We start from the raw sequence: 21708 nt of genomic DNA on the forward strand, positions 1-21708 counted from the left end.
GCAAGCCTAGAAGTCTCCATGGGGGCCCTGCAAGTTTTCTGGCTATTGTCATTGCTACAGTTGAATAGTTGAAACCTAAACATTTGAAGCACAAGTGATGAAGATGAAGAAAGAACTCCGAGGGAAAATACAACAGATGGATGGCCATTTGTAGTTTTCTCCTAGACTCTGGGTGGGTGAGGAGGGGAGGGACATGGAGGATGGTGGAAAGGGAGTGGAGGGGTCTACCTGCATTTTTCAGCTAAGCATATTTGTGTTTTGGGGGTCCAGCCTGGAGTGCTTTCATTGGGGAGCAGAGGCTAGAAATGAAAGGGCAGGATCAGAATCCCTCCTGCCCCGTTTCCTTATTGCAACCAGGTCAGTGGCTGACCTTGCATGTTTGGGTCCCTAGAGTGGTAAGGTTGATTTTCAGCGGTTTTTATCACTCATTTATGAACATCTTGCGCTTTCCTTTCTTCCCTGCACCTACCTCCATTACCCATTCTTCAAAACATTTCTACCTCCTCCTGAGTCCCCAAAGCAGACAGGTTTCAGAAGCTAGTCTATTGCTGTGATCCAGGCAAGCATCCGCCATCTGAAATAATCTGGCTCAGCTATTGTTCAATGGCCTACATACCTGATGTAAAGCATTTTTCTAAAAAAAATAATACAACCCTTAACCCTTCCCCATCCAGAATTTGCTTCTTATGTTTTATAACTATGTTTTAATTTGGGTGAGAAATGTTTTTGCTTTCGTAAATGTTCATGAGGCTTCTGCAGATCAGCCCCTATTAACACGTTTTTAGAGGAATTCCAACAAAAATCAATTTGCAGAGACATTCAGTTTCCCACCTTCTCCTAGCCTTACAGACCCAACCATCAGCAAAGCGTCCTAGGGGGTCTCCAATTTGCCCCCGAGCCTTGATCTGGAAATTCCGCACGGTCACCCTAGAGGGCGCACTGTTTACATTTTCCGCAAGTAAGGAGCCGGCGCTCACTCCCAGGCTCCATAAAAGGGGAGGAGGCGGATCAGTTTCCTTCTCTCATTGAGAAAGAGGATTGGAAGGCCGGGCGTATAAAGCCGCAGAGAGAGCGTGAAACAAAGCAGTCGGATCGGAATTGGACTTGGGGAGTGCGGTGTGGAGCCAGGCATAAAACTTGTTGGAGGGGACCAGCAAGCCGGCTCCTCTAGCTCTCCTCGTCTGCGCTGCGTTTTAAGGGGTTCCCACCAGCCTCGCGATTTATTTTTATATCTGCTTTTTATATATAGAGAAATATATATATATATTTTCCTATTAAGAGAAAATTCCTATTCCGAGAGAAAATAAGGCAAGATCAATGAAGGAGAGAAGAGCCAGCCAGAAATTATCCAGTAAATCTATCATGGATCCTAATCAGAACGTGAAATGCAAGATAGTGGTGGTGGGAGACAGTCAGTGTGGGAAAACCGCGCTGCTGCATGTCTTCGCCAAAGACTGCTTCCCGGAGGTGAGTGAGGCCCGCCCCAGCCTCGAGGTGGGGGTCGCCCGCGGGAATCCCGCGGCTCTAGTTGGGTTTCCTCTTGCTTTTCCCTCTTCCCCTGTTTTTCTTTTTCTTTTTAAAGCTTTCTCGCCCATTACTACTTTCCCCGTGGTTGTTGGACTGCCCGAAGGGAAAGTGAGCTGGAAGCGTCTAGGGGTTGGGACGCGCCTGCACATTCTGCTGTTAGCTTCTGAAACTTGTTCGGTCATGTGTGCAGAGTAGGGGGTTGGGAGATTTGAATCCTCACGTCTTGGGGAGCCGGATGGGGCGAGTGGGGAGTTAGGGGTTCTGGAAAGGGTCCGCGAGTTTATCGTGTGATCCGTTGTGTGCTTTTTTTTTTGGAGGGAGAGGAGGCGATTTTCAGAGGGTGTTCTGCGGGTGCCGTGCATTTTAAGATAACCTCTTTGCCATGTTTCCTTCCTCTGTCCATTTTGTCCAGAATTACGTCCCTACAGTGTTTGAGAATTACACGGCCAGTTTTGAAATCGACACACAAAGAATAGAGTTGAGCCTGTGGGACACTTCGGGTAAGAGCCATCGGACCGCGTGGCGCTCGGGGCGGGTTTCCAGGCTCTCGCGGGCGCGCGGCGGCTCTCGGCCCGGCGCCTGGCACACTCTAAGCGCCCGCCGGCGAGCCGCTGGCGCCCTGCGCCCCTCCGCTAACTTTGCCTTTTCCGAGGGATTCCCGCAGCCCCTGCTGGGTGAAAATTTTGTCCTTTCTGGGTGGGGGTGGGACACGACGTGGTGGTGGAGGGGGGTGGCAGTGGCGAGAAAAGGGCGCTGTGTGCCCGCAGGGTGACCCCGCGGCGGGGACTGCTGTAGCCGATTGGCCGGCAAGAGGCTGGCTCGCGGGGCTGTGCCCGAGTCGCTTCTGGGCGGCCAAGGTGGCCCCAGGTTGGGGGATAGTGCGCCGCTCAGAACCTTCTGGCTCACTGCGGGCGCCCCTGCAGCGTCTAACCTGATGATTGGCGGGGAGGGGAGCGCGGCGGGGGCGGGAGAAATCCCCGGAGCGTCGCAGTTACATGCGGATTCCACGCTTGGGATGGGGAGAGGAGAATGTGGGCGCAGGCAGCGCGGCGCTCGTGACTCCTACCGCCAGGAATGCGCCGGCGGCGCGGCTGCACGGGGCCGGGCGGTTGCTGGGCTCCTCTCTGCGCCGCCGGCCGGCGGCGCTGCTGGGAGCCTGGGAACCGTTCTGCAGCTGCGAGCTGCCCCCACCCCCTGATCACGCTGTCCCCCCCGCCCTCGGCCCACGCCATTCCCTCCTGACCCCTATTGCATCACCCTCCACCAGCACTGCGCCTTTGACTTTCCGGTCCAGTTGAATTACTGGCATCGTGGTGAATTATTTTTGAGGGTCTGGGGTTCAAGGCCGGGTTATCGCCGTCCTACGCACCCCCTCACCAACGTGGCGCGCGGTGGCAAGGAGGGCAGGCAGGGCACCCGGCGGGTTGGGGTTCAGGCAAGCGCGGTGAGGGCGGGGGCCACCACCTGGAATCTCGGGCTGGGACCTAGGTATCATCCGCGCTTGCCTGCGGTGCCGGGCGGTGAAGGAGCGCAGTCTCGAGGAGGAGGAGCCACCGGGATCTGGGAGCTTAGCAGGGAGCTGGGCTGCTGCGGGGGAACCGCGGCAAGTCCCGGGTGACACCAGCGAGGAGGAGCGCGCAAGGCCAACACGCAGGCTTTGCTGTTCGGCAGGGAGGCCCTAATGGGGGAAGACCCCGTGGAGGTGCCTCTGGGGTGCGAGCTTCCCCCAACCCTAGGTTTCAACCTCTGGAGTCCCCGAGGGGCGCAGGGGATTTAAAGAACACGAGGGAGAGACCAGAATGACAGGACCAGAGGCGGACCCTTCACAAAGGCAAGCTGAGAAGCCTCGCTTGAGCGCCCCTCACGGCCGATGCCAGATGATCCCAGAAACGCCAATTTTATTTCCCACTTGGAGAATCAGGCTCTTCCTGAGCCTCATTGAGGGCAGTGGAACCAGGACCTCACCGTGTTCTGTTCTGGGGATTGCACGCACAGTCTCGCAACTACGCGGAACGTGTTGATAGAATTCCAGTGTTTTTTCTTATTCCCCTAGTTCCTACCAGCAGAATTGTTACACAGCCTAGTACTTAACAGTCTCCACTTCCCAGACATATCATGGCATTTGCTATGTCCTAGTGAGCAGAACAGCTGGTGTGGCACCAGTAATTAGCACCAGTACTTGCCCCCTTCCCCGAGCCTATTTGGCTCATTATTTAGGTGTGAGGTCTGCATGGTCATTATTTAGGTGTGGGGTCTGTGAGTCGACTCCAGTCCCTGATACAAAGCTGTGTTTACATCTTAGCTAGAGGTTATCATGGATTTCTGTGTGCAAACCCCCTTCCACCCTGAATCTCATTTCATCATCTGAAAGAAGAGGATACAGACCTAAGATAATGGGCGAGAGCTCTCCCAGCTGTGTACTTCTTGGCTTCAGTACACTAGACAGGCAAGTGTTGTTTCCCAGGATGTTGGCTGGCTTTAGCTTTTCTCCCAGTGGACCTGGCATCCCATGTTGGAGTTTTCACCACCTACAAAGCAAGCCGAGTTCTGAACAAAACCACTGCTTCCGGGTAGATACAGGAAGGAGACTCACTTGGGTAGAGATGGGGCATGGGTGGGCTTATAGGAATGCTGGGTTATTCATCCCTTGTCTCAAGCTTCAAGAGTCACAGGACCACCAACAGAGATTTTAGATTAGGGTTAAATTGACTTTTTAGGAGAGAAAAGGCATGTTGTCTTTCAAAAGATAGAAAACAAAATGCCGGTATAGTTGGAGGCTATGCTTCCCATGGGCAAATATGTATCACTTAAGATAGCTTCAAGTATTTAATCCAAACTACAGTTTGTAGTCTCTGCACACATGACATCATGCCTTACACACCGTAGTCACCCAATAAAATCTGTTGAAGGAACAGATGAATAATCATATGCATAGTTTCCAAGGAGATTAGATTCCCTAGCATTTATTACCACTGAATTAGCTGTGCACAAAGAATGGCAATTTTATAAATACTGCCTTTCATCAAATTAAAGATAATCACCTGAAATGAAGTCTGTAGTGAAATCATCACTTGTATTTTTATTTAATGAAACAAAACCTATGCATGTTTTAGTAAAACAGGAAGGTTTGAAAAAAACTGATGAAGAAAACTGTCACACCACAAAATTATCCAATAAAGAAATCGTAGTTCAAATTTAGATTTATACCAATGGGGGGAACATAAGGGAATTATTTAGAATCCCATTATGGTTTTGGTGAGGTAAAATGTTAATTAGGCACCACGCATTGCTTACAATTTAAGAATAGATCGTCTACCAAAAATGGCTTGTCATTCATGAATACAATACATCTAGCAAGAACCATTGCTTCAGCAACTAATCATTTCAAGTATCTAACATTTTTCCATTTTCATCTCAAGATTTTCATGGCAAATTTCTGAACAGGATTATTTTTTGACAGATGTTTGACATTTTCTTTGCCCACTAAGACTTGTGTTTAGTTCAGGTTGTGAAAATAATTGCATGTGCCTGGTGCCTTTTGATACATTTATTTTTTCCAACTGCTATCAATTTACCTCTGGAGAAAAGGTCCAAGCCAAGTCTCTTGACGTCCTCAATGTCAGATTTTTTTCTTTTCTCCTTCTAGAACTTGGTGAAAGTTAGAGATCGATGTAGGAAAAATTAGGAGTGCCTAACTTCTCTTACATAGGCAGATGGAGGGCATAAACTTTGTCCTTTGAATGACATTCACATCCTGTTTGGCCTCCTAGCAGAGGGGTGAACATTTAGGAAACAAGCAGTTCTTCTTTTTTCTGGGATCTCTACTTGCACAGCTTCACCTAAAGGGTCTCCTTTTCCCCCTGCAGTCACACAGTTATGCCCAGGCAAAACTGTTAAAGTGGGTGTAGACAAGACCATCAAATGGCATAGGCTACGTGGGGCCTCTTAAACTAAGAGAAAGGAAGGTAATTCATTCCCCATTTTGTGAGGCACAGCAATTTGAGAGCAGTTTGTCTCTCTTTCTCCCTCCCGCCTTTCTTTCTGCACCTACCTACCATGTGCAAGCCCACTCTGTTAAGCCCTAGAGATGCAGTGTTAGAATACAGTCCTGCCTTTCAGAATCCTATAGTCTGGGAGGGGCAGAGAGGAGGGAGAAGGAAGCTGTCCCCACTGATACAGTTCATAGCAACCTGTGATGAGTCCATTTTGTCAGGTTCTTGATCCCAGGTGCTCTGTCTCACCTGGTTGCAGCATTAGTTCCCTTGTCCGGCATCCTCCAGGCAGGGAGAGCCTCTAGGTCCTCCTCAGGTAGGAACCAATTCCTTCCTCCCACCCCCAGGGTGCACACACCAAGTAAAGCAACCACAGTGGCACTTTGCCAGTTGATTTCTGGTGGCCACTCCAAGTTCTTCCAGCCTCCCTAAAAGTAAACGAAATCTTCTATTAAATAATGCCACAATGAGTCCTCCAAAAGGGGGGATTTTTAAAGGTACTCTTTGGATACAGATCCATAAGTTTTCATAATTTTAATAAGAAATATTTCCTTTTCATTGATAAGATGAGCATTTTTATTAATATAAGTTGCAGAAATGCTCCTAATTTTCAGATTCACTCAGTGAGTTTCTGCAGAACCATGGGTAGTGGTTTCTCCATTTTGAAGTGATGAGTGAGACCCAACGAGTTCTAATATCTTGTGCTGCAGAATCTGCCACATTTTTCAAGTGTAGAAGGAATTTGTAGCATGAAGCCAAAAGCCTACTAATAATAGAAACTTAGTCATTTGAGGATCATATCTTTTTCCTAAGTGATTTGATTGCAGTCATCTCAGTACATGTGATTTAGGGAGTAATAATCATTCATGCCAGCTTTTAACCAAGGGAAGTTAATGGCACATTTTGAGGCATATTATTAGTTTCCAAATACTCAATTCAGCTGCTGAAATGCCCCCACAATAGCTATGCTATTGCCTCACGAACACTCCTTGGAATCTAGTCATGATACAAGTTTCTTTTAGGCCATGAGTGCTAAAGTTAGCACTTCCCATATCCGTTTTTGGCATTATTAACAGAGAATGTAGTATTCTTTATATTTTATACTTAAAGGAAAAAAGAGGAATGAAAAAATATTAATTACTCATGGCCTGACTTTGAGGACAAACTCCTCTACAAATGTAAGTATATCCGTATTGTTACAGTTGCAGCTTATACATCAAGTTCGAAGCATGGTCTTAAACTGGCTGGCACTGTACTGAAAGCCTTCTTATCAGGGATGGAAAATATTTCAGGAGTATTAGAGATTAGTATGTAATTAGTCCAGAAAAGCAGCTTCAAAGGGCTCGCTGGTCCCTTTCTTGTGATTTAACATCTAAATTGACAAGTCAAGGGAAGACATAAAGAAGTGATTTTGAAACCAGTAAATGCTTTTTTAGGGCATTCTGTGCGCATGACCTGTGCGATGCTGTTGGGAGCAGGGAGGGGATGTGTAAAGCGGGGAAAGAGCAGCTCCTGCCCTCAAGGTACTTACAGTCTTGCCTTTGGCTCTATAGGGACTTGTTTATAGGAGGGTGAGTCTGGAGGTTCTAAAGCTGGCTTCACCCAGCAGCAAGGAGACCCAGAGAACTATTAAAGGCCACAGGGCCAGACCAGGCCCTCTGACTTGGAACACATTGCTCACTGAAGCCCACCACAATTCCTTCCTTATGTCTAGAAGTTCACTCAGTTCTCAGGAAGCCTTTAACATTCCTCCCACTTGGAAACATGCTTACTTTTTTAATGGCTATTAGAGAAAACCGATCCTGAAAGTTGGAGAATTCTGGCTTAAATTAACCTTGTTAGGAAAGGGGAGAGGGCAAGAATTTTTAAAGAAGCATGGGTGCTTGTGATGTGAATATCAGGGGCAGAATTGCAGAAAGTCAGATCATAAGGTAGTCATTAATGATCCCTAGGAGCTTAGAGTTTCAAAACCAGTTTCAACTCTTGAGTTTCTACCCTGAATCTTTTTTTTTTTTTTTTTTTACCTTAAACCCCATTTCATGCTAGAGTTTTTTCCAGTCTGGTTTCTTGCAAAGTTGTACATTTCAGTGAGTTGTCCAGATTGTTCATTCTGATACCACCTGAAATAATCGGATGTGTCCTCATTAATCCAGTTCTTCTGCATGTAGATATGACACAAAGGACCAATAGTTTCTCCAGTTAGCTCATAATGCCTGGTGTTGCACCAGATGAATTAATTGTGCCTCAGCCATTTTCAGATGTCCTTTAAGTGTCTTCTCCATTACTATATATTGGCAACTTTGCTCAGAGACCCCTTTGACAAAACAGAAATTTCATGGATGTGGAAGGTAAGCAGCCTCAGAATTTGACCAGGTGTTGTGCACATTGGTTTTGAAAAAGGAACCTGATAACCTAGTATGTATGGCGAATTCTCTCATAATCTCCTACTCCAAGGAATCTGACTCTTAAGTATTATATAAAACACAAAATCTTCAATATATTACCGGATGATAATGTAATTTTAAAGATTATACCCACCCACTCTTATCCTTAAAGCTCTGCGACTTAACATAATTCCACTTTAAATAAAATATTTTGATTCTTATATTTTTAAATTATCTCAATGAGATTAGTTGTTGAAGCTGAAAGCTCTATTTAAAGCTCAAAAATAGCAATCTTCTGCCTTGGTCTTTCTTTCCAACTATATATCTTCATTGTCCCCAGAAATTGAAAATACTGTTTTCATAGCAACACAGAAATGCCCCCAGGTTTTCCTGTTCATAATTCCTATTAATCTGAACCTGCAGAAGAAACTAACAGAACACCCTCCCTGGGAATCATGGTTGCATATTTGGGGGCCTGGCATTTGTAGTACATACAGAGTGCTTAGAAAACGAGTCCAACAGCATCTTATACTGAGCTAGATACAAAACTTAGGCCTGGACTTGATTCACATTCTTGAGATGATTGCTGATTTTAAGCTTTTTCTTGTAGTAGAGGTGCCATGAGGAAATGGACTCTTACGATATGGGACATTATGATACAGTCTCACATATTAGCTGCATATTGGTACAGATGTTCTCTTTGGGTCACTAAAAATACCAAAAGTTAGTATGTTTTCTCTGCCATAAATATGCAGTATTCCTAAGTTTATTGTTTTTGGTAGGAGTTTCTTACAGGGGAAAGGGAAATTTTCCAACTTAAGGTTCAAGTAAAAGAAGTTATATCATGAACCATTCGATGAGAAGGGTTTTCAGTTCTCAGGCTCCTATAATGCCTCACAGTGTTTGAACTGGTTTTACAAAAGTTTCCATAAAGCCTCCCTGTTGGGCATGCATTGTCCATATACGTTTAATTATGTACATACATGGTGTGTTCTGTCCTTGTGAAAGGATGACTTCAGTAAGCAGGTATGTGTCTGCAGAATTAGTTTCTGGGTGAGGCTCTTTGTGACTATTCTTGGGCTGGAAATAGTGCTCTCACCCAGAATTAATGATCTTGAAGACAAAGATGGGTAGACCTGAAGTTTCAAGCCTTTTAGAACTTTGCTAATGTTTGCCAAACTTGGGAATGCCAAGTGTGGACTATTCCAGTAGACAGTCTAAAGCCAAATTCAGTCTAAAGCTCTTTAACTGCAGTTACCCCAGAAGCTGTTCACATGTATCTTTGAAAAAAAAAAACCTATATAAGTTACATTTTTGAAGTTTGGTGTAACAGAATGTTTTAACTTTTCTGGAAGCATGTGGAAGTTGGAGGCAGGTATTGCCCCTGTTTCATCAGCTTACTTTCAGCTCCTTTGGTCTCATTTCTGCCTTCCCCATATTGCTCCTCACTTGCCAGGGGCATTCCTGGAATTCCTCTTCATTTTTTCTAGGCTGGTGAGTTATCCCTTGCATGCCTGTGATTAGACCACTCACTCTCCCGCTTTGCTTTCCTTATATCCTTTGTGCAGTAACTTGAGCTTTTTAGGGAAGAAGAGGGAAGAATTCAAAGTGCTTAAAAAAAAGTAAACATGTCAAGTTACACAGGATTTTTTTTTCTCCCTGAAGGGCCTTCTTAGCTGTTGAATTGTTAGGTATTTCCTGATAGCCAGTTCTTTTATAATGCCATGTCAGTTTTTTAACTATGAAAAAATAGAGAATATAGATTTTTCTGTCTAAAAAAAATTGTTACCCTTACCCTATCAAAAATATAATGAATAAATGGTCTTGTTATTTTTAATGACAAATTGCTCTTATAGTTAGTGGTTAGACAAATTATGCTTATAACTAATAAATGTGGGGATCAGTTTTATTACTACCTTTGGACACCTTTGTTGATCTAAAAGCACTGTTCATTAAGAAATAATAGGACACAATCAAAGTGTCATTCCTAATTATATCTTGTTAAAGGTCTTAAAAATTACCTCTCCACTTCAACAAGCAATGTGGCTTGTTTTTCATGAATCTTTACATACATATGTATTTTCATTTAAAATATTAAACCAAGTAAAAACAAAAGGATAAATAAACTTCCATAAGTTAAGTTGCAGGCTGTGTTTCATTTTAAAATTAGGCCCATGTTTTAACTTTTGCAGGTACTTGGGTCTACCCATGAAGCACAGGCGCAGCTCTCTTGATTCTAGTAAGCAAGAGTTTTCCGCCTTGACAGAGGGCCGAAGACAACCCCAGAACCCTTTGTAGCCAGAAAGTAGGGGCAGGGTTTGGGGTGGAACTCAGAACACAAAAGGAGGGTGTTCTCTGCAGCTACATGGGGGCCTGTGTGTTGAAAACATTTCTTTGGATTTTCCCTGTTTTCTCAGTTTTATTTACTGAGCTTTAGCACCCTTGTAAATCTTTAACTGTCTTTCCTAAATTTTGTGTTTAGAAAAGATGGTCCCCATTGTTATTTGGAGTAGAGCCGTCTTAGATGCAAGAGATCAGAAGTGAGTACCCCCATCTAGTTAAAGGTCAAGTCCTGAAGGAATAAGGCACCCTGAAATGCCTGTCCTTTGAAATTCAGGTCTCATTAAGACTGGAAAGTATCCAAAGTGAGAGAGTCGACTTTCCTCCCAGGAGTGAGTTGCCAGAAAGGAGATTTCTGAGGCCTAGTTAGGTTTCTAACAATCTTCATTTTTGGAGAACTCTGACTTTATGGATTTGGAGTCCAGTCATCTCCTGCTCACTTGGAAGAGCAGAAGAAATTCTCATGTACATGTCTGGTATTTGGATTTCCATTCTGGGTCTGGAATTTTCTGACTCCATTTTTGGAAAGAGGTTCCCTCATGTTTACAGTAGAAGCTGCATCAATGTTAGAACTTTGGACACAAAAATAGGAGAGATTGCAATTGAGAAAGTTTGAACTTCACAGAACAAATACAATAATGCCAGCGTGTCTGTGTACACTGATAAGCCATCTCACGTCTGATGCCTCTGAAGAATGGTTAAGTCGGTGAACTATTTGTGAAGTGCTCTCTTACCCTTAGGTTGCTTGGGCAGCTGCAGCTATGCATTTTCAGGTAGCCTCGTTCTGATCTGCTTTAATATTTACACTGGCTTGATTTCTTTCTAACTCTGAAACCTGTAAGCTTTTGGAAAATGTCTTCCACTTGTCATCATTCTCTGCTGCATCGGGTCCTGATTCCAGATGTGAGGAGGGAGCAGCTGTGGCTCCTGGAAAATCCTGGCTTGGATGGTCTGGCCTTATTCACACTTTCCTTCCTCACTCCTGGAACATTCCCCTCTTCCTCGCTCCGTAGACTCACCTGGCTTGAAGTTGTCCTGCTCCATTCCTAAAGCAGCTAGTGACAGGGCCACCGTGTTCTTGGGGTTCCACAGTGGATGATAAGGACCCAGGATATAGTGTGACCAGAGTAGGAAGCACCCCAACCACAGGGGCAGCCTCCTAAAAAATTATTTTGATGGAAATGTAGAAGAAGATTGAAGAGGCTTTCCTTCTGAACTTGACTCTTGAGGTTTTGATTTATCAGGGGACAGCATGTCCCTGAAGTCAGATGTATATGAAAAATGACTTTCATGTTATGCTTGTGAAAGGGCTACATACCAAAAACAACTTCTAAAAAATAAACAGAGTTGGCAAGCTGTGTTTAATTTTATGGTCACACCATTTTATAATAATTGGCCTCAGGTAATTGTCCATGCTTTGGGATTCTTAAAGGAATAGAAGAAATTTCCTAAATGACTACAGGGTTGTGTGGTTGAATTAAGTGGTTGGTAACTTGAACCTTTAGGGTTCCCTGGATTTAATTCAGGCTAAGATCCGTGGATCATGCCTCAGTGTCACTCTCAAAGATGAAACAGTATAAAAAAGTGACGTGATCCAATATGGCATTTATTACGTACTTTGGCTGTAATAGGAAGAGAGATTGTGTAGAGTTTGGAGTAAGTTCAAATAAGCAAGCTCCAAGGTCAGTGGTGTATCCAAACTTGTAGCCGTGAGGGCCATGCGGTGTGGTTTACTGGGGCTCTCCACGCCGCTGAACTGACCCCTCTCCTCCCTCCCCTGCTTCTCACAGTGATCCTGAGTTTTGGTCTCTTTCCCAAGAAGTAGCTCCATTTATGGATTTACTACCACTTAATTTTTAATAGCAACCACACAGCCATAACCATAGTTAATATTTAATCCATCCCTTACTAAATGCCAGGCACTGCCTGGGTTTATTTAATCTCAGGTAGGTACTGTTGTCATCTTCATCGTATGACCGTAGAATCGGAGGCTCAGAGTCCTAAAGCCTGTCGCCCTCCCTCGGCAGTCGTGGTTTTGCCCCCCACCCCACCTGCCTCCAGGCACTCAGGGCCTTCACCCAGGGGCCTCGCAGCTCTGCTCTGACTTGTGCCTAGACTTCAGTTCAAGTTCCTGGCTCCTCTCCTTGAACTGAAGTCAGACACAGATGAGGCTTCATTTGTCTTCTAGTAGAAATGAATGTATTATGAATCTATTTTGTTTGTTTGTATTCTTTCCCATGAACTTGAGGAGGTGGAAGTGGGGCCATGACATCCAAGGCATTTAACCCAGAAGGGCATAGCTAATGCATGACAGACAAAGGGGATTTTCATCTGAAAACTTGTGTACCTTTGTTTCTTCTCAGGTTCTCCTTACTATGACAATGTTCGGCCCCTCTCTTACCCAGATTCAGATGCTGTGCTGATATGCTTTGACATCAGTAGACCAGAGACTCTGGACAGTGTCCTAAAAAAGGCAAGTTGCTGGGGAATAATGACACATTTTAGTACTGGCCCATATATATAAGTTAGAAACATGGTTGACTGGGGAGCTCAAACACTCTAGTTAATACCCTGCCACATACTTTGTGATTAAATCACTGGAAAGGACACTTTGATACCATAATAAGGTTTCCACATACATGTATGACAAGTTTTGATGATGAACTTGCTCAAAATGTTACTTCATTTTAGGAAACAAAATACCCTTTTAAGGGCCTGTATTTATCCTTTGGACAGAAATGGTGCAACTAAAAATAATTATATTTGATTACTGTCAAGAAGGTCTTCTTTCCTTCTTTCCTTCCTTCCTTTACCCTATAGATTATGCCTCAGTTTACAAGTTTACATTAGACCTCAATTCAGGTCTTGAAATGAATGTAATAATAGCTGTTTGAGTAAAGAAGCTGTGTTTCAGTAAGGATGCTATTTATTAGAAACAGAACTAAAATAGGAGGAATAGGAGTGAGTTTTCAGACATTAGACAAGGTGATTGTGATCAGGTAGCTGTCAGATACTAACAAAAGCAGTAGTTGTAAAAGTGTAACAGATGATCATTCATACCTGGTTTCTGGAGGCAAAAGTACATGACGTCCTGTAGGTGGAGAAGGGATCCAAAGTTCTGGGTAGAACCAGGGTGTGGTCAAAAGGAAGGGAACCTGTTGCAGGGGGCTCAGGTCCCAGGGAGGCCAGTGGGAGGCAGGACATTCCTTGGCCTCCACCAACCTAGGACTAAGCGTCTGGGTAGTTGCAGAAGGCATATGCTTGTCCGTGGATCAGCATGTGTTAGGAACTAGCTGTTTTCCCCAGTCCTGGCCTGAGTGCTGTGGGGTTTCAGAATCAGAGCCTTCTATAGAGCACCCCCCTATTCTGTGTGCACTGAGGCTTAAACAGAGGATGTGGTTGAGAGCAAAGCAATGTCTTTGTATTTTGCTTGTTTTCATTAGTTTAGATTTCCCTATCATACAGGACTGCTTACCTTTATGTCATTACAAAATTAGGATTTGAAAGTAAATCATCCCCTCATCTCTTTACTAAACATGACAAACAGTTCAATGAAATACAAATTTCTTAAAAGATAAAAGGCTCTTTTTAACTCCTTTCAGTTTTCAGTAATGTGTATCTAACACAAATAATGCTAACATTTGTCAGATTCAGGGAGGAATACACCTTTCCTGTCTTTACTGCTTATAAACAATTGCTAGACATGCAGATGGAGGCCAAAGTCATTACTCAGCTGAAAAACATAACATCATGTCTAGGGCTTGTCTGTAGATAAGAGATTGCTTATTTACTGGAGTTGTTACTTGATGCAGCATTGGGTTATACATAACTTATGGCAAAAACCCTTGATCCTGTTTTATTTTGCTTTTGTCTCCAAAGACCAAGTGAAAAGTGACTTTGCCCTTAGAGGTATGAATGAATGTGTTTTACACTCGTGTGAGGGTTAAGGCATGTGATAATCCCTGCTATGGTTTGTCTTGATGAATCGAGTCCTTTAAGTCCTTGAATATCAAATAGTTTAGAGAGATCTTTTTCTTTTTTTCGATTCACCTTCCAGTTTTCACTCCAGAGCCACCTACCCCATTGTAGATGCCTTTAAACAACTCTGGAAGGAAGGAAGGCGTTAGTGGATAAATCAGACTCTTGTGGAAAGTATGTCACTCCCTGCAGCCTGCCCACAGTCTCCCTCCAGGTCTGGAGATGGCTCCTCCAGTGGTCTTCTAAGGACCCCTGCAGGAAATCCCTTTATTTAGTATTACGTGCATGGCTTCATCCCCTTCCCTTGTCACAGTTCCTTTCTGGAAGGCATAGCTATGTGTTAATCATCTTTGTAACCACCTCGATACTTAGTAGAGCACTTGACACATACCTGTGCATGTGGGCAGGAGAGCCAGGCACTGATTGCCCAGCGCAGCCCCCTGGCACCTCCTCCCCCAGAGCCAGAACTCTCCTGCGAACACTCTGAACTCTGGGCTCACATCCTGATGCTCATCTCAAGCTTGAGGAAATGAACCCACAAAAAGTCAGCTGTTGACTCTCTAAGAGGTCAACTGGAATTCCCTGTTAGGCATTTCTGAAGGTTCTAATAATTCTTGTTAGGTCACAGAACAACTGGCCAAATTGGATTAAGTTGAAATATTTGACAACTTATGTAACTGAAAACCAACTTAAGGGCACATTGGCTACAGGACCGGATGCCTTCCTGCTGGCCCAGAGATGGGCCTTTGCAAATGTCCTTGTCTGTGTTGATCGAGCCACACACATGGGAGCTCCTGAAAGGCAGTTGGTTCTGTTACTAACTCTGTGCCCAGTCCCTGCAGGCTCATTAGAGATCTGCACCCAGGGTGGCTGCCCCGTCTCTCTGGATGGGATCCTGAGCACACACCTGTGCTGCGTTGGCTCTGACTTATTCCCAGGCTTCCACGCTGGGAAGGACCAGCTCAGCATATCTGAAGACATAGTCACTTGTTAGAATCTATAATTATTCTTAGGCACTTTTATCTTTCAGAAATACCCCCAATGATTAAGAAATTGTTGAAGCTGCCTTCTGGCAACACCCAACAAGTAGGGACAGACAATGAGTCACAGAAAGGGAGAAAAGATGGTAATGTACAAAGCCTTCCCTACTACATCCACTTTAAAATAAAACTTAATACCTGCTTAGTAGATAAATTTGCTTCTTCATCTGAAGTGACGTTTTCTCTTACATGTCCTTCTTGAGTCCCATTTCTAGGGTCTGCGAGTGGAGAAACTGTGTTCTGTTTTATAGGATGCCAGCACTTTGTTAATTTTTCATATTTTCTCTCCATAGTGGAAAGGCGAAATCCAGGAGTTTTGTCCCAACACCAAAATGCTCTTGGTCGGCTGCAAATCTGACCTTCGGACAGATGTTAGCACATTAGTAGAGCTCTCAAATCACAGGCAGACACCAGTGTCATATGACCAGGTATGTATGTGGTCACTGTGCAAATGGGATTTTGAAAAAGAGTGACAGAACTGGAACATCGTTCATAACAAATAAAATAAAAAGTAGCCACTTTTCTAAAGGCTCAATCAGTGGTCAGCTCTGGGTTGGGACCCTTTACTGAAGAGCAGAGTGAGCCCAGTGTGTCCAGACCATGACCACGTGTAAACACAGGTGATGGGGCCGGGAGTCTGTGCTGGTGCTTTCATGGTGAGCTCTTCGCCCACAGCTCGGGTTAATGTGAAGGCTTCAGAGTGAGCACCAGAGGGATCTGGGGCAAGGTTTGGCTGAAATTATGATACTTTGATGCTGGACCCTCTCAAAAAGCTTTGCAATGTTTTTTTTAACCATTTACCAAATAAGGATTCATATGCATATATACTTAATAAGACAAGTTTGGAAAAAATCTTTTAAAACCTGAAATGCCCTGTTGTTCAGTAGGGTAATTGCCTGGTATTACCAACAACAGCAGATTATGTTCTGTTCTTTGGACATGCCCTCAACTCTCCCTGGGTTTAAAGTTAAATAAATTTAAAAGAGAATGTGGTCAAAATCAGCAATACTCTTTAAGAGAATTAACTGTGTTTTTCACTAAGCCGCACAATAAAATACTAAAATATAAAGTAGAGCACTCCATAAAACTGCTTTTTAACTTCATCATTTCTTCAGGCACTCCCCCATGCATTTACGAAGAAAGAGAATTGGTTTCAGAAGTTCATTCTCTGAAAACTTGCAACCAGATTCTAAAGAGAGTTCATGTTGAAATAGCTACACTTTTATTTAGTATTCATCGTTTTAAATAGTGTTCTTTGTCTTGCATTTCTGATTAACAAAAATCTGATTATTTCAATCAGTCATTTTGACCCACATGTGTTTATTATTCTGTACACTGATTGTCTGGCCCACATTTAGAAATTACGTGTTTTATGCTTCTCAAAGTTAGAGATGTCGTAGCAGTATTATTCCTTTTCTCAATTTATTTTGGCCCTAAGACATAATCACACACATTCCAAACTGATTCCAAATTCTGTCTCTTACCCCTGTTTTTTGAACACCGGATTGACTAGACTTGAATGCCATTTACATTCAAGAAAAGAGAAATTGAGTGCCCATGAGGTGCTGGGACAGGCCCTAGGGCCAAATGCCCCCTGCCAGAGCCATGTAGGAAATGCAGCATTTATATTCAAGATCCACAGCTGACTTTTTCCAGTAGTAAGATCCCCTGGGTAATGCTATACTTTGTCACCGACCTGGAAGAGTTAAGTATCTAGTTACTCTTGGTTACAGTCAGTAGTGCAGGTGAATCACCTTCTCACTGACTCTCCTACTTCTTGGGAATCACCTCCTATTCACTGTTTGATGACAGGACTCTCATTTATTGATGACCCAGTGATGCGAGATCAGCCTTTAGCCCCTCTGGGAAGTCAGATACTACCTATTGAGTGATGGTAATTGAACATCCTAGCACTGGGTCTTGACTGCAAATAGTTATGAAATAATTTACTAGTATTATGATTTATTATGAAATAATAAGGTCGTGCAAATTTGAAAACTGGCAGGGTTTTGGGTCTTTTTTTGCATCAACACTTGGAAAACTCAGCATAGTAGAAACATTTTGTAATGAGTTATTCTGTCATAGGAGACAATTCATGACTTTTCCCCAAAGACTTAACTGCTGATTTCAATCCCTCTTGTGCTTCTCAGGGGGCAAATATGGCCAAACAGATCGGAGCAGCCACTTATATCGAATGCTCAGCTTTACAGTCAGAAAACAGCGTCAGAGACATTTTTCACGTGGCCACCTTGGCATGTGTAAACAAGACAAATAAAAATGTTAAGCGGAACAAATCGCAGAGGGCCACTAAGCGGATTTCACACATGCCCAGCAGACCAGAACTCACAGCAGTCGCGACGGACTTACGAAAGGACAAAGCGAAGAGTTGCACTGTGATGTGAACCACCCATTATCTTTCACGAGGACAAGGAAATCCAGTGTAAAAAACACCAACAACCCAATGAGAAGGTGAAGCCTGAACAAAGTGCACAGTCAGAGTCACGCATTCTGGAGCTTAGGAGGCATTGGAAATGATGCTCGTTTGTGTGGAATCCTGTCCTTAGATTCGGCATGTAGAACAAATGGTGACACGAACACATTGAAGAGTTTTGAAGTGTGACTTGAAAAATATGCCAAAAAAAGAGATTCGAATGGGCTAGAGGTGGATGAGGAGGTGTGCAAGTACCTCCATGAAGAAAAACCATGCTCCGAATGGTGCTTGCGTTTTTGTTTTCTTTGTTACAAGCTATTCATGGATCTCTTCTTTGATTTAATTTTTAAGTGTTTTAATCTCCTTTACCAAAAGTATATATTAACATACCATCCTCGTTGGGGAACTGGCACTGTGACCTTAGCGTTTAGTTTTCTAGAGGATGTGATCTAATTTCCTCCAAACTCATCATTAAAATGGAAATTGTATCAGGACCCATGGAATATCCAGAGGAGAAGTTTGTGAGGCTTTGAAATCTTGCCTTCCTGAACATAGCTGAGTGAGGTGGTTCTAAAGAAAGGCATCTGCAGTCTCGCGAGATATGCAGACCGGCACTGCCAAGATCGAATAGATCAAATGGAAAAAAGTGTCAGTTTTTATTCAGTCTGATGGTTCTGTTCATCATTGTGATTGTCATTAAAAAGTGGTAAATTGCTCAATGTAATATTTTTGTGTGCTGTTTAGAAAAGGGTGTGTGATTTTTTTTTTTTGCCATCGTTGATACAAATGCAAAGTCAAATAAAAGGTGTCTTGGTTTGACGTCCTAGAATGATCCAGGGGGGGAAATGTAGGTACTGTTTTCACCTGAAGAGATAATGAGTGGAGAAATAGTAGCAGAAAGCACAGTTTGTGAGTAAAGCTGTCTGGAATTGCATTACCTAAAGTACAAAGCAAAAGGCCTGGTATTTGGAGATGAAGCTCCAAAGCTGATAGCATCAGATGATCTGGTGGCTTATTTCACTTTGTTTAAATGAACACCAGTCAGAGAAGGACTGTCTTACCTAAGCTTATTCATTCTTAGAGGAAAGTTATCTAATGTCAGTCCTGACACTCTATTAGGGCATTTCTAGGGAGTGATTATTAAACCTCACTTAACCAGATTCAGCCAAGGCCCATGTTCAACACTTGATTGCTGTTGTTACATAAAATAATCAGCATTTAAAATAGTTTACAGATATTTGGACCAGTTCCTCTTAGAGCGTCTTTCAGAGGAGAAACTAGATCTGCCCTGTTTATTGTAGGCGCTTGTTGAAAACGAGCTTTCTTTCCAATGATAGAGCTTCATTTTTGAAGTGTTGAAGCTGTGCTCCCATTACATTGTGGCAGGAGAAGAGAGTAGGGTAATTACAACCTTCAGTTCTATGTCTTACAAGCACTTTGTGTTGTCTCTACAAGAAAATACCATTTCAGTCATTTCCCACAAAATGCAGACATTTTACCAACATAATAGGCTTTGACTGATGCACCATTATGCTTTGGGCAGTATTACAAAATAGCTGGCAAGTGCTTTCTGTATTTAAATATTGTAAAAAGAAAATAAGTTATAACTGTTATAAAGCAGAACTTTTTGTTGCATTTTTTTAAAATGTTGAAGTCACTGTCATTTGGTCAATGTTTCTGCAGTATTTATTAAAACGTACTTTTTTTTCTTCAAATAAAAAAGTAACCATGTTTTTGTCTTAATGTAATCTGTCCTTTATTATCTACTTCCTAATTTAGCTGTTCAGTTTTTATCTTTCATAGAGAGGATTACAGAATCTGGCCTCACACATCCTGAGCTGGTGGGCTTTGGAACTTTTTGCATCTTGGCAGTAGTGGAAGTTTCTTGGGCAAAGGTAAGTCTGCATATATAAAAGGTTTTCATGATGATTTCAAATCACAGCAAGAATATGGATCATAATTAGACTAAGTGATTTGATCATAGACAAAAAGGGCCTAAGATTATAATAAATAGAAAACATGGAAATCCCTTAAACTTTTTAGTAGTGAAGCAGTATGGTGCAGTCTCAGGTCACAGGTACACTTGGGATGTGAGTCTGACTTGCTTCCCTGACCTTTGGGTGGCTAACACTGCCATTCACCTTGCAATGCATGCTCTTGTTCATGGAGGACAACTGGGGAGGTGACCCAGGACCTGGCTGTTGCAACAATTAGGGGGAAGGGGAAAATCCCACAAGAACAGCCTTGTTTATGATAGCAGCATCTGTAAATAATACAGACCAACACAATATAAACTTCCCCAGTGACCTGAAAAATGTAAACATGATATAGCTTGGAGTCAGGAGAGGCCTGGAGCCCCCATAAATCCAGTTTGTTCTCAGTCTTCAGCTAAAAACAGCTACGTGTAAATTTTACATAAATGTACTCTCTGTTGGACTTTAAAACTCAACTATTCTTTCCACACAGCTAAGTCACTTCTTGTAAAAGCTGCGTTCTTGTGGCTTTTTAAAAATGGCTTTAGAAATCTTTGAGGCATAGTTACTTGTTTGGAAATGCTTCTCAGAAGCACAAAGCAAAGGGGAAACCCACGGACTAGCATGAGTGAATGAGTTAAAAGGCATTGACATTATGGGATAGCCTTATAAAGAAAAATGTAAAAAGTCTAACTACCAGAAATGTTTGTAATTCATTCTTGTCAAGTAGTAAAGGAAATAAAAGGACTTTCCTAATCCTTGGTGTTGAGTAACTTCTAGGCATAATACCTAAATCATGCTTGCAAGAAACTCGTTTCTCAACTGACTGGCACAGGAAAAAAAAACAGCTAAAGTTCTGCTGACCTTGGCGGTATTTTATAGGTTGTACAGTAATGTTTTCCTCTGGGAAATTGTTCTTCCCCAGTGGCTTTAATTTGTTAAACCAGAAAGACAAAATGTTTGTCTTCAGTCCTGGGCATGTATCCTTTCTTTTCTCCTCTGACTTTTTGCCTTAGCAAACATTTATTTTAAGCATTCTGTGAACATTCCTTTCTATTGATTGATGATCATGATTAATGCTGCTTTAAATACTAAAAGGTGATTTTCAAACCCTGAGTAAGACTTTAATTGTGTCTCTCACTTCTATTAATCTTTTCCAGGAATAGTTGCTTAGAAAATTTTAGTCTTGCAGGGAATGTGCCTTAAGTGCAAATTTGGAAATAACCCAGCAAATTATTTTTTATTGAAAGAATTAAAAAAATCCACCTCATCCCTTAAGACTCGTGAAATTCTTAAAGCTGCATATTCAATATTCTTTGATGGATTATTTTGACATATTCTGTTCTAAGTCTCCCAGTTTTTATTTTTGTCATTCTTCCATCGGTCACATACTTTTTAGTACCTACTATGTTCCTGGCATTTTCCTAGGGTTGGCACATAATCATGACTTAAACAAAATCTTTGCCCCAGGGAGTTTACAATTTAGTTGAAGGGAGATAGTCACCAACCAGGGTGCACAACGCTGAGGGTGATCTCCGTGGACAGGAACACTAACCGAGTCATAGACCCTGGGTTAGGGATAAACATTCCGGTATGTAGCCAGGTGCACTAATTCAATAGCCATATATTACATCACATTCAATGCTGTAATACGGTAGTGCAAAAGGAATTTTCAAGTGCATCCTAATGCAGGTCCATTCATGGTGATTGTGGAGATTGTGGAAGAGCAACGTGAATGACGGTTGCCAGTCTCTGCAGTGCTTGCACAACATCCTGAGATTTTTGTGGTTGGTTAGAAGTCCAGTAGGGGAAAATACTCCTTCACATAGGAACATGAATGGCCCCCAATCTGTTATAAAATATGCCAGCATTGCTACAGATTTGTACTTTCTTCTTGTGAAATCCTTAATTGTTGAACGTATTAGAAAAGTCAAAATGAAATAAAGTTTGAAATAAATGAAAACTCAATTATAAAATGAAATTAACTTGAGATTACAAAAAAATGGAGGTATTTATAACAGCACTTTGGGTTAAGATGGAGAA

General features: G+C 42.7%; 1 protein-coding gene across 1 annotated transcript; it reads left to right on the plus strand.

Annotated features, from left to right (window-relative positions):
* Window positions 1–1058: 1058 nt before the first annotated feature.
* RND3 (Rho family GTPase 3) lies at window positions 1059–19423 on the plus strand. The gene is made up of 5 exons (XM_036928283.2): window positions 1059–1467; window positions 1940–2027; window positions 12607–12716; window positions 15555–15689; window positions 17412–19423. Exons 1-5 carry the CDS (start codon window positions 1318–1320, stop codon window positions 17661–17663), a joined length of 735 nt encoding a protein of 244 aa, XP_036784178.1. The 5' UTR covers window positions 1059–1317; the 3' UTR covers window positions 17664–19423.
* Window positions 19424–21708: the final 2285 nt, after the last annotated feature.

The sequence above is a fragment of the Manis pentadactyla genome, chromosome 8, assembly GCF_030020395.1.
Source record: "Manis pentadactyla isolate mManPen7 chromosome 8, mManPen7.hap1, whole genome shotgun sequence".
In the NCBI taxonomy this organism is placed as follows: Eukaryota; Metazoa; Chordata; class Mammalia; order Pholidota; family Manidae; genus Manis; species Manis pentadactyla.

What these genes read in the sequence shown, in the direction of transcription:
- RND3 (XM_036928283.2), top strand. Translation starts at nt 1,318, where the DNA reads ATGAAGGAGAGAAGAGCCAGCCAGAAATTATCCAGTAAATCTATCATG. An exon ending in CCAAAGACTGCTTCCCGGAG is followed by an intron (nt 1,468 to 1,939) that starts GTGAGTGAGGCC and finishes CATTTTGTCCAG; the next exon opens with AATTACGTCCCTACAGTGTT. An exon ending in TGGACAGTGTCCTAAAAAAG is followed by an intron (nt 12,717 to 15,554) that starts GCAAGTTGCTGG and finishes TTCTCTCCATAG; the next exon opens with TGGAAAGGCGAAATCCAGGA.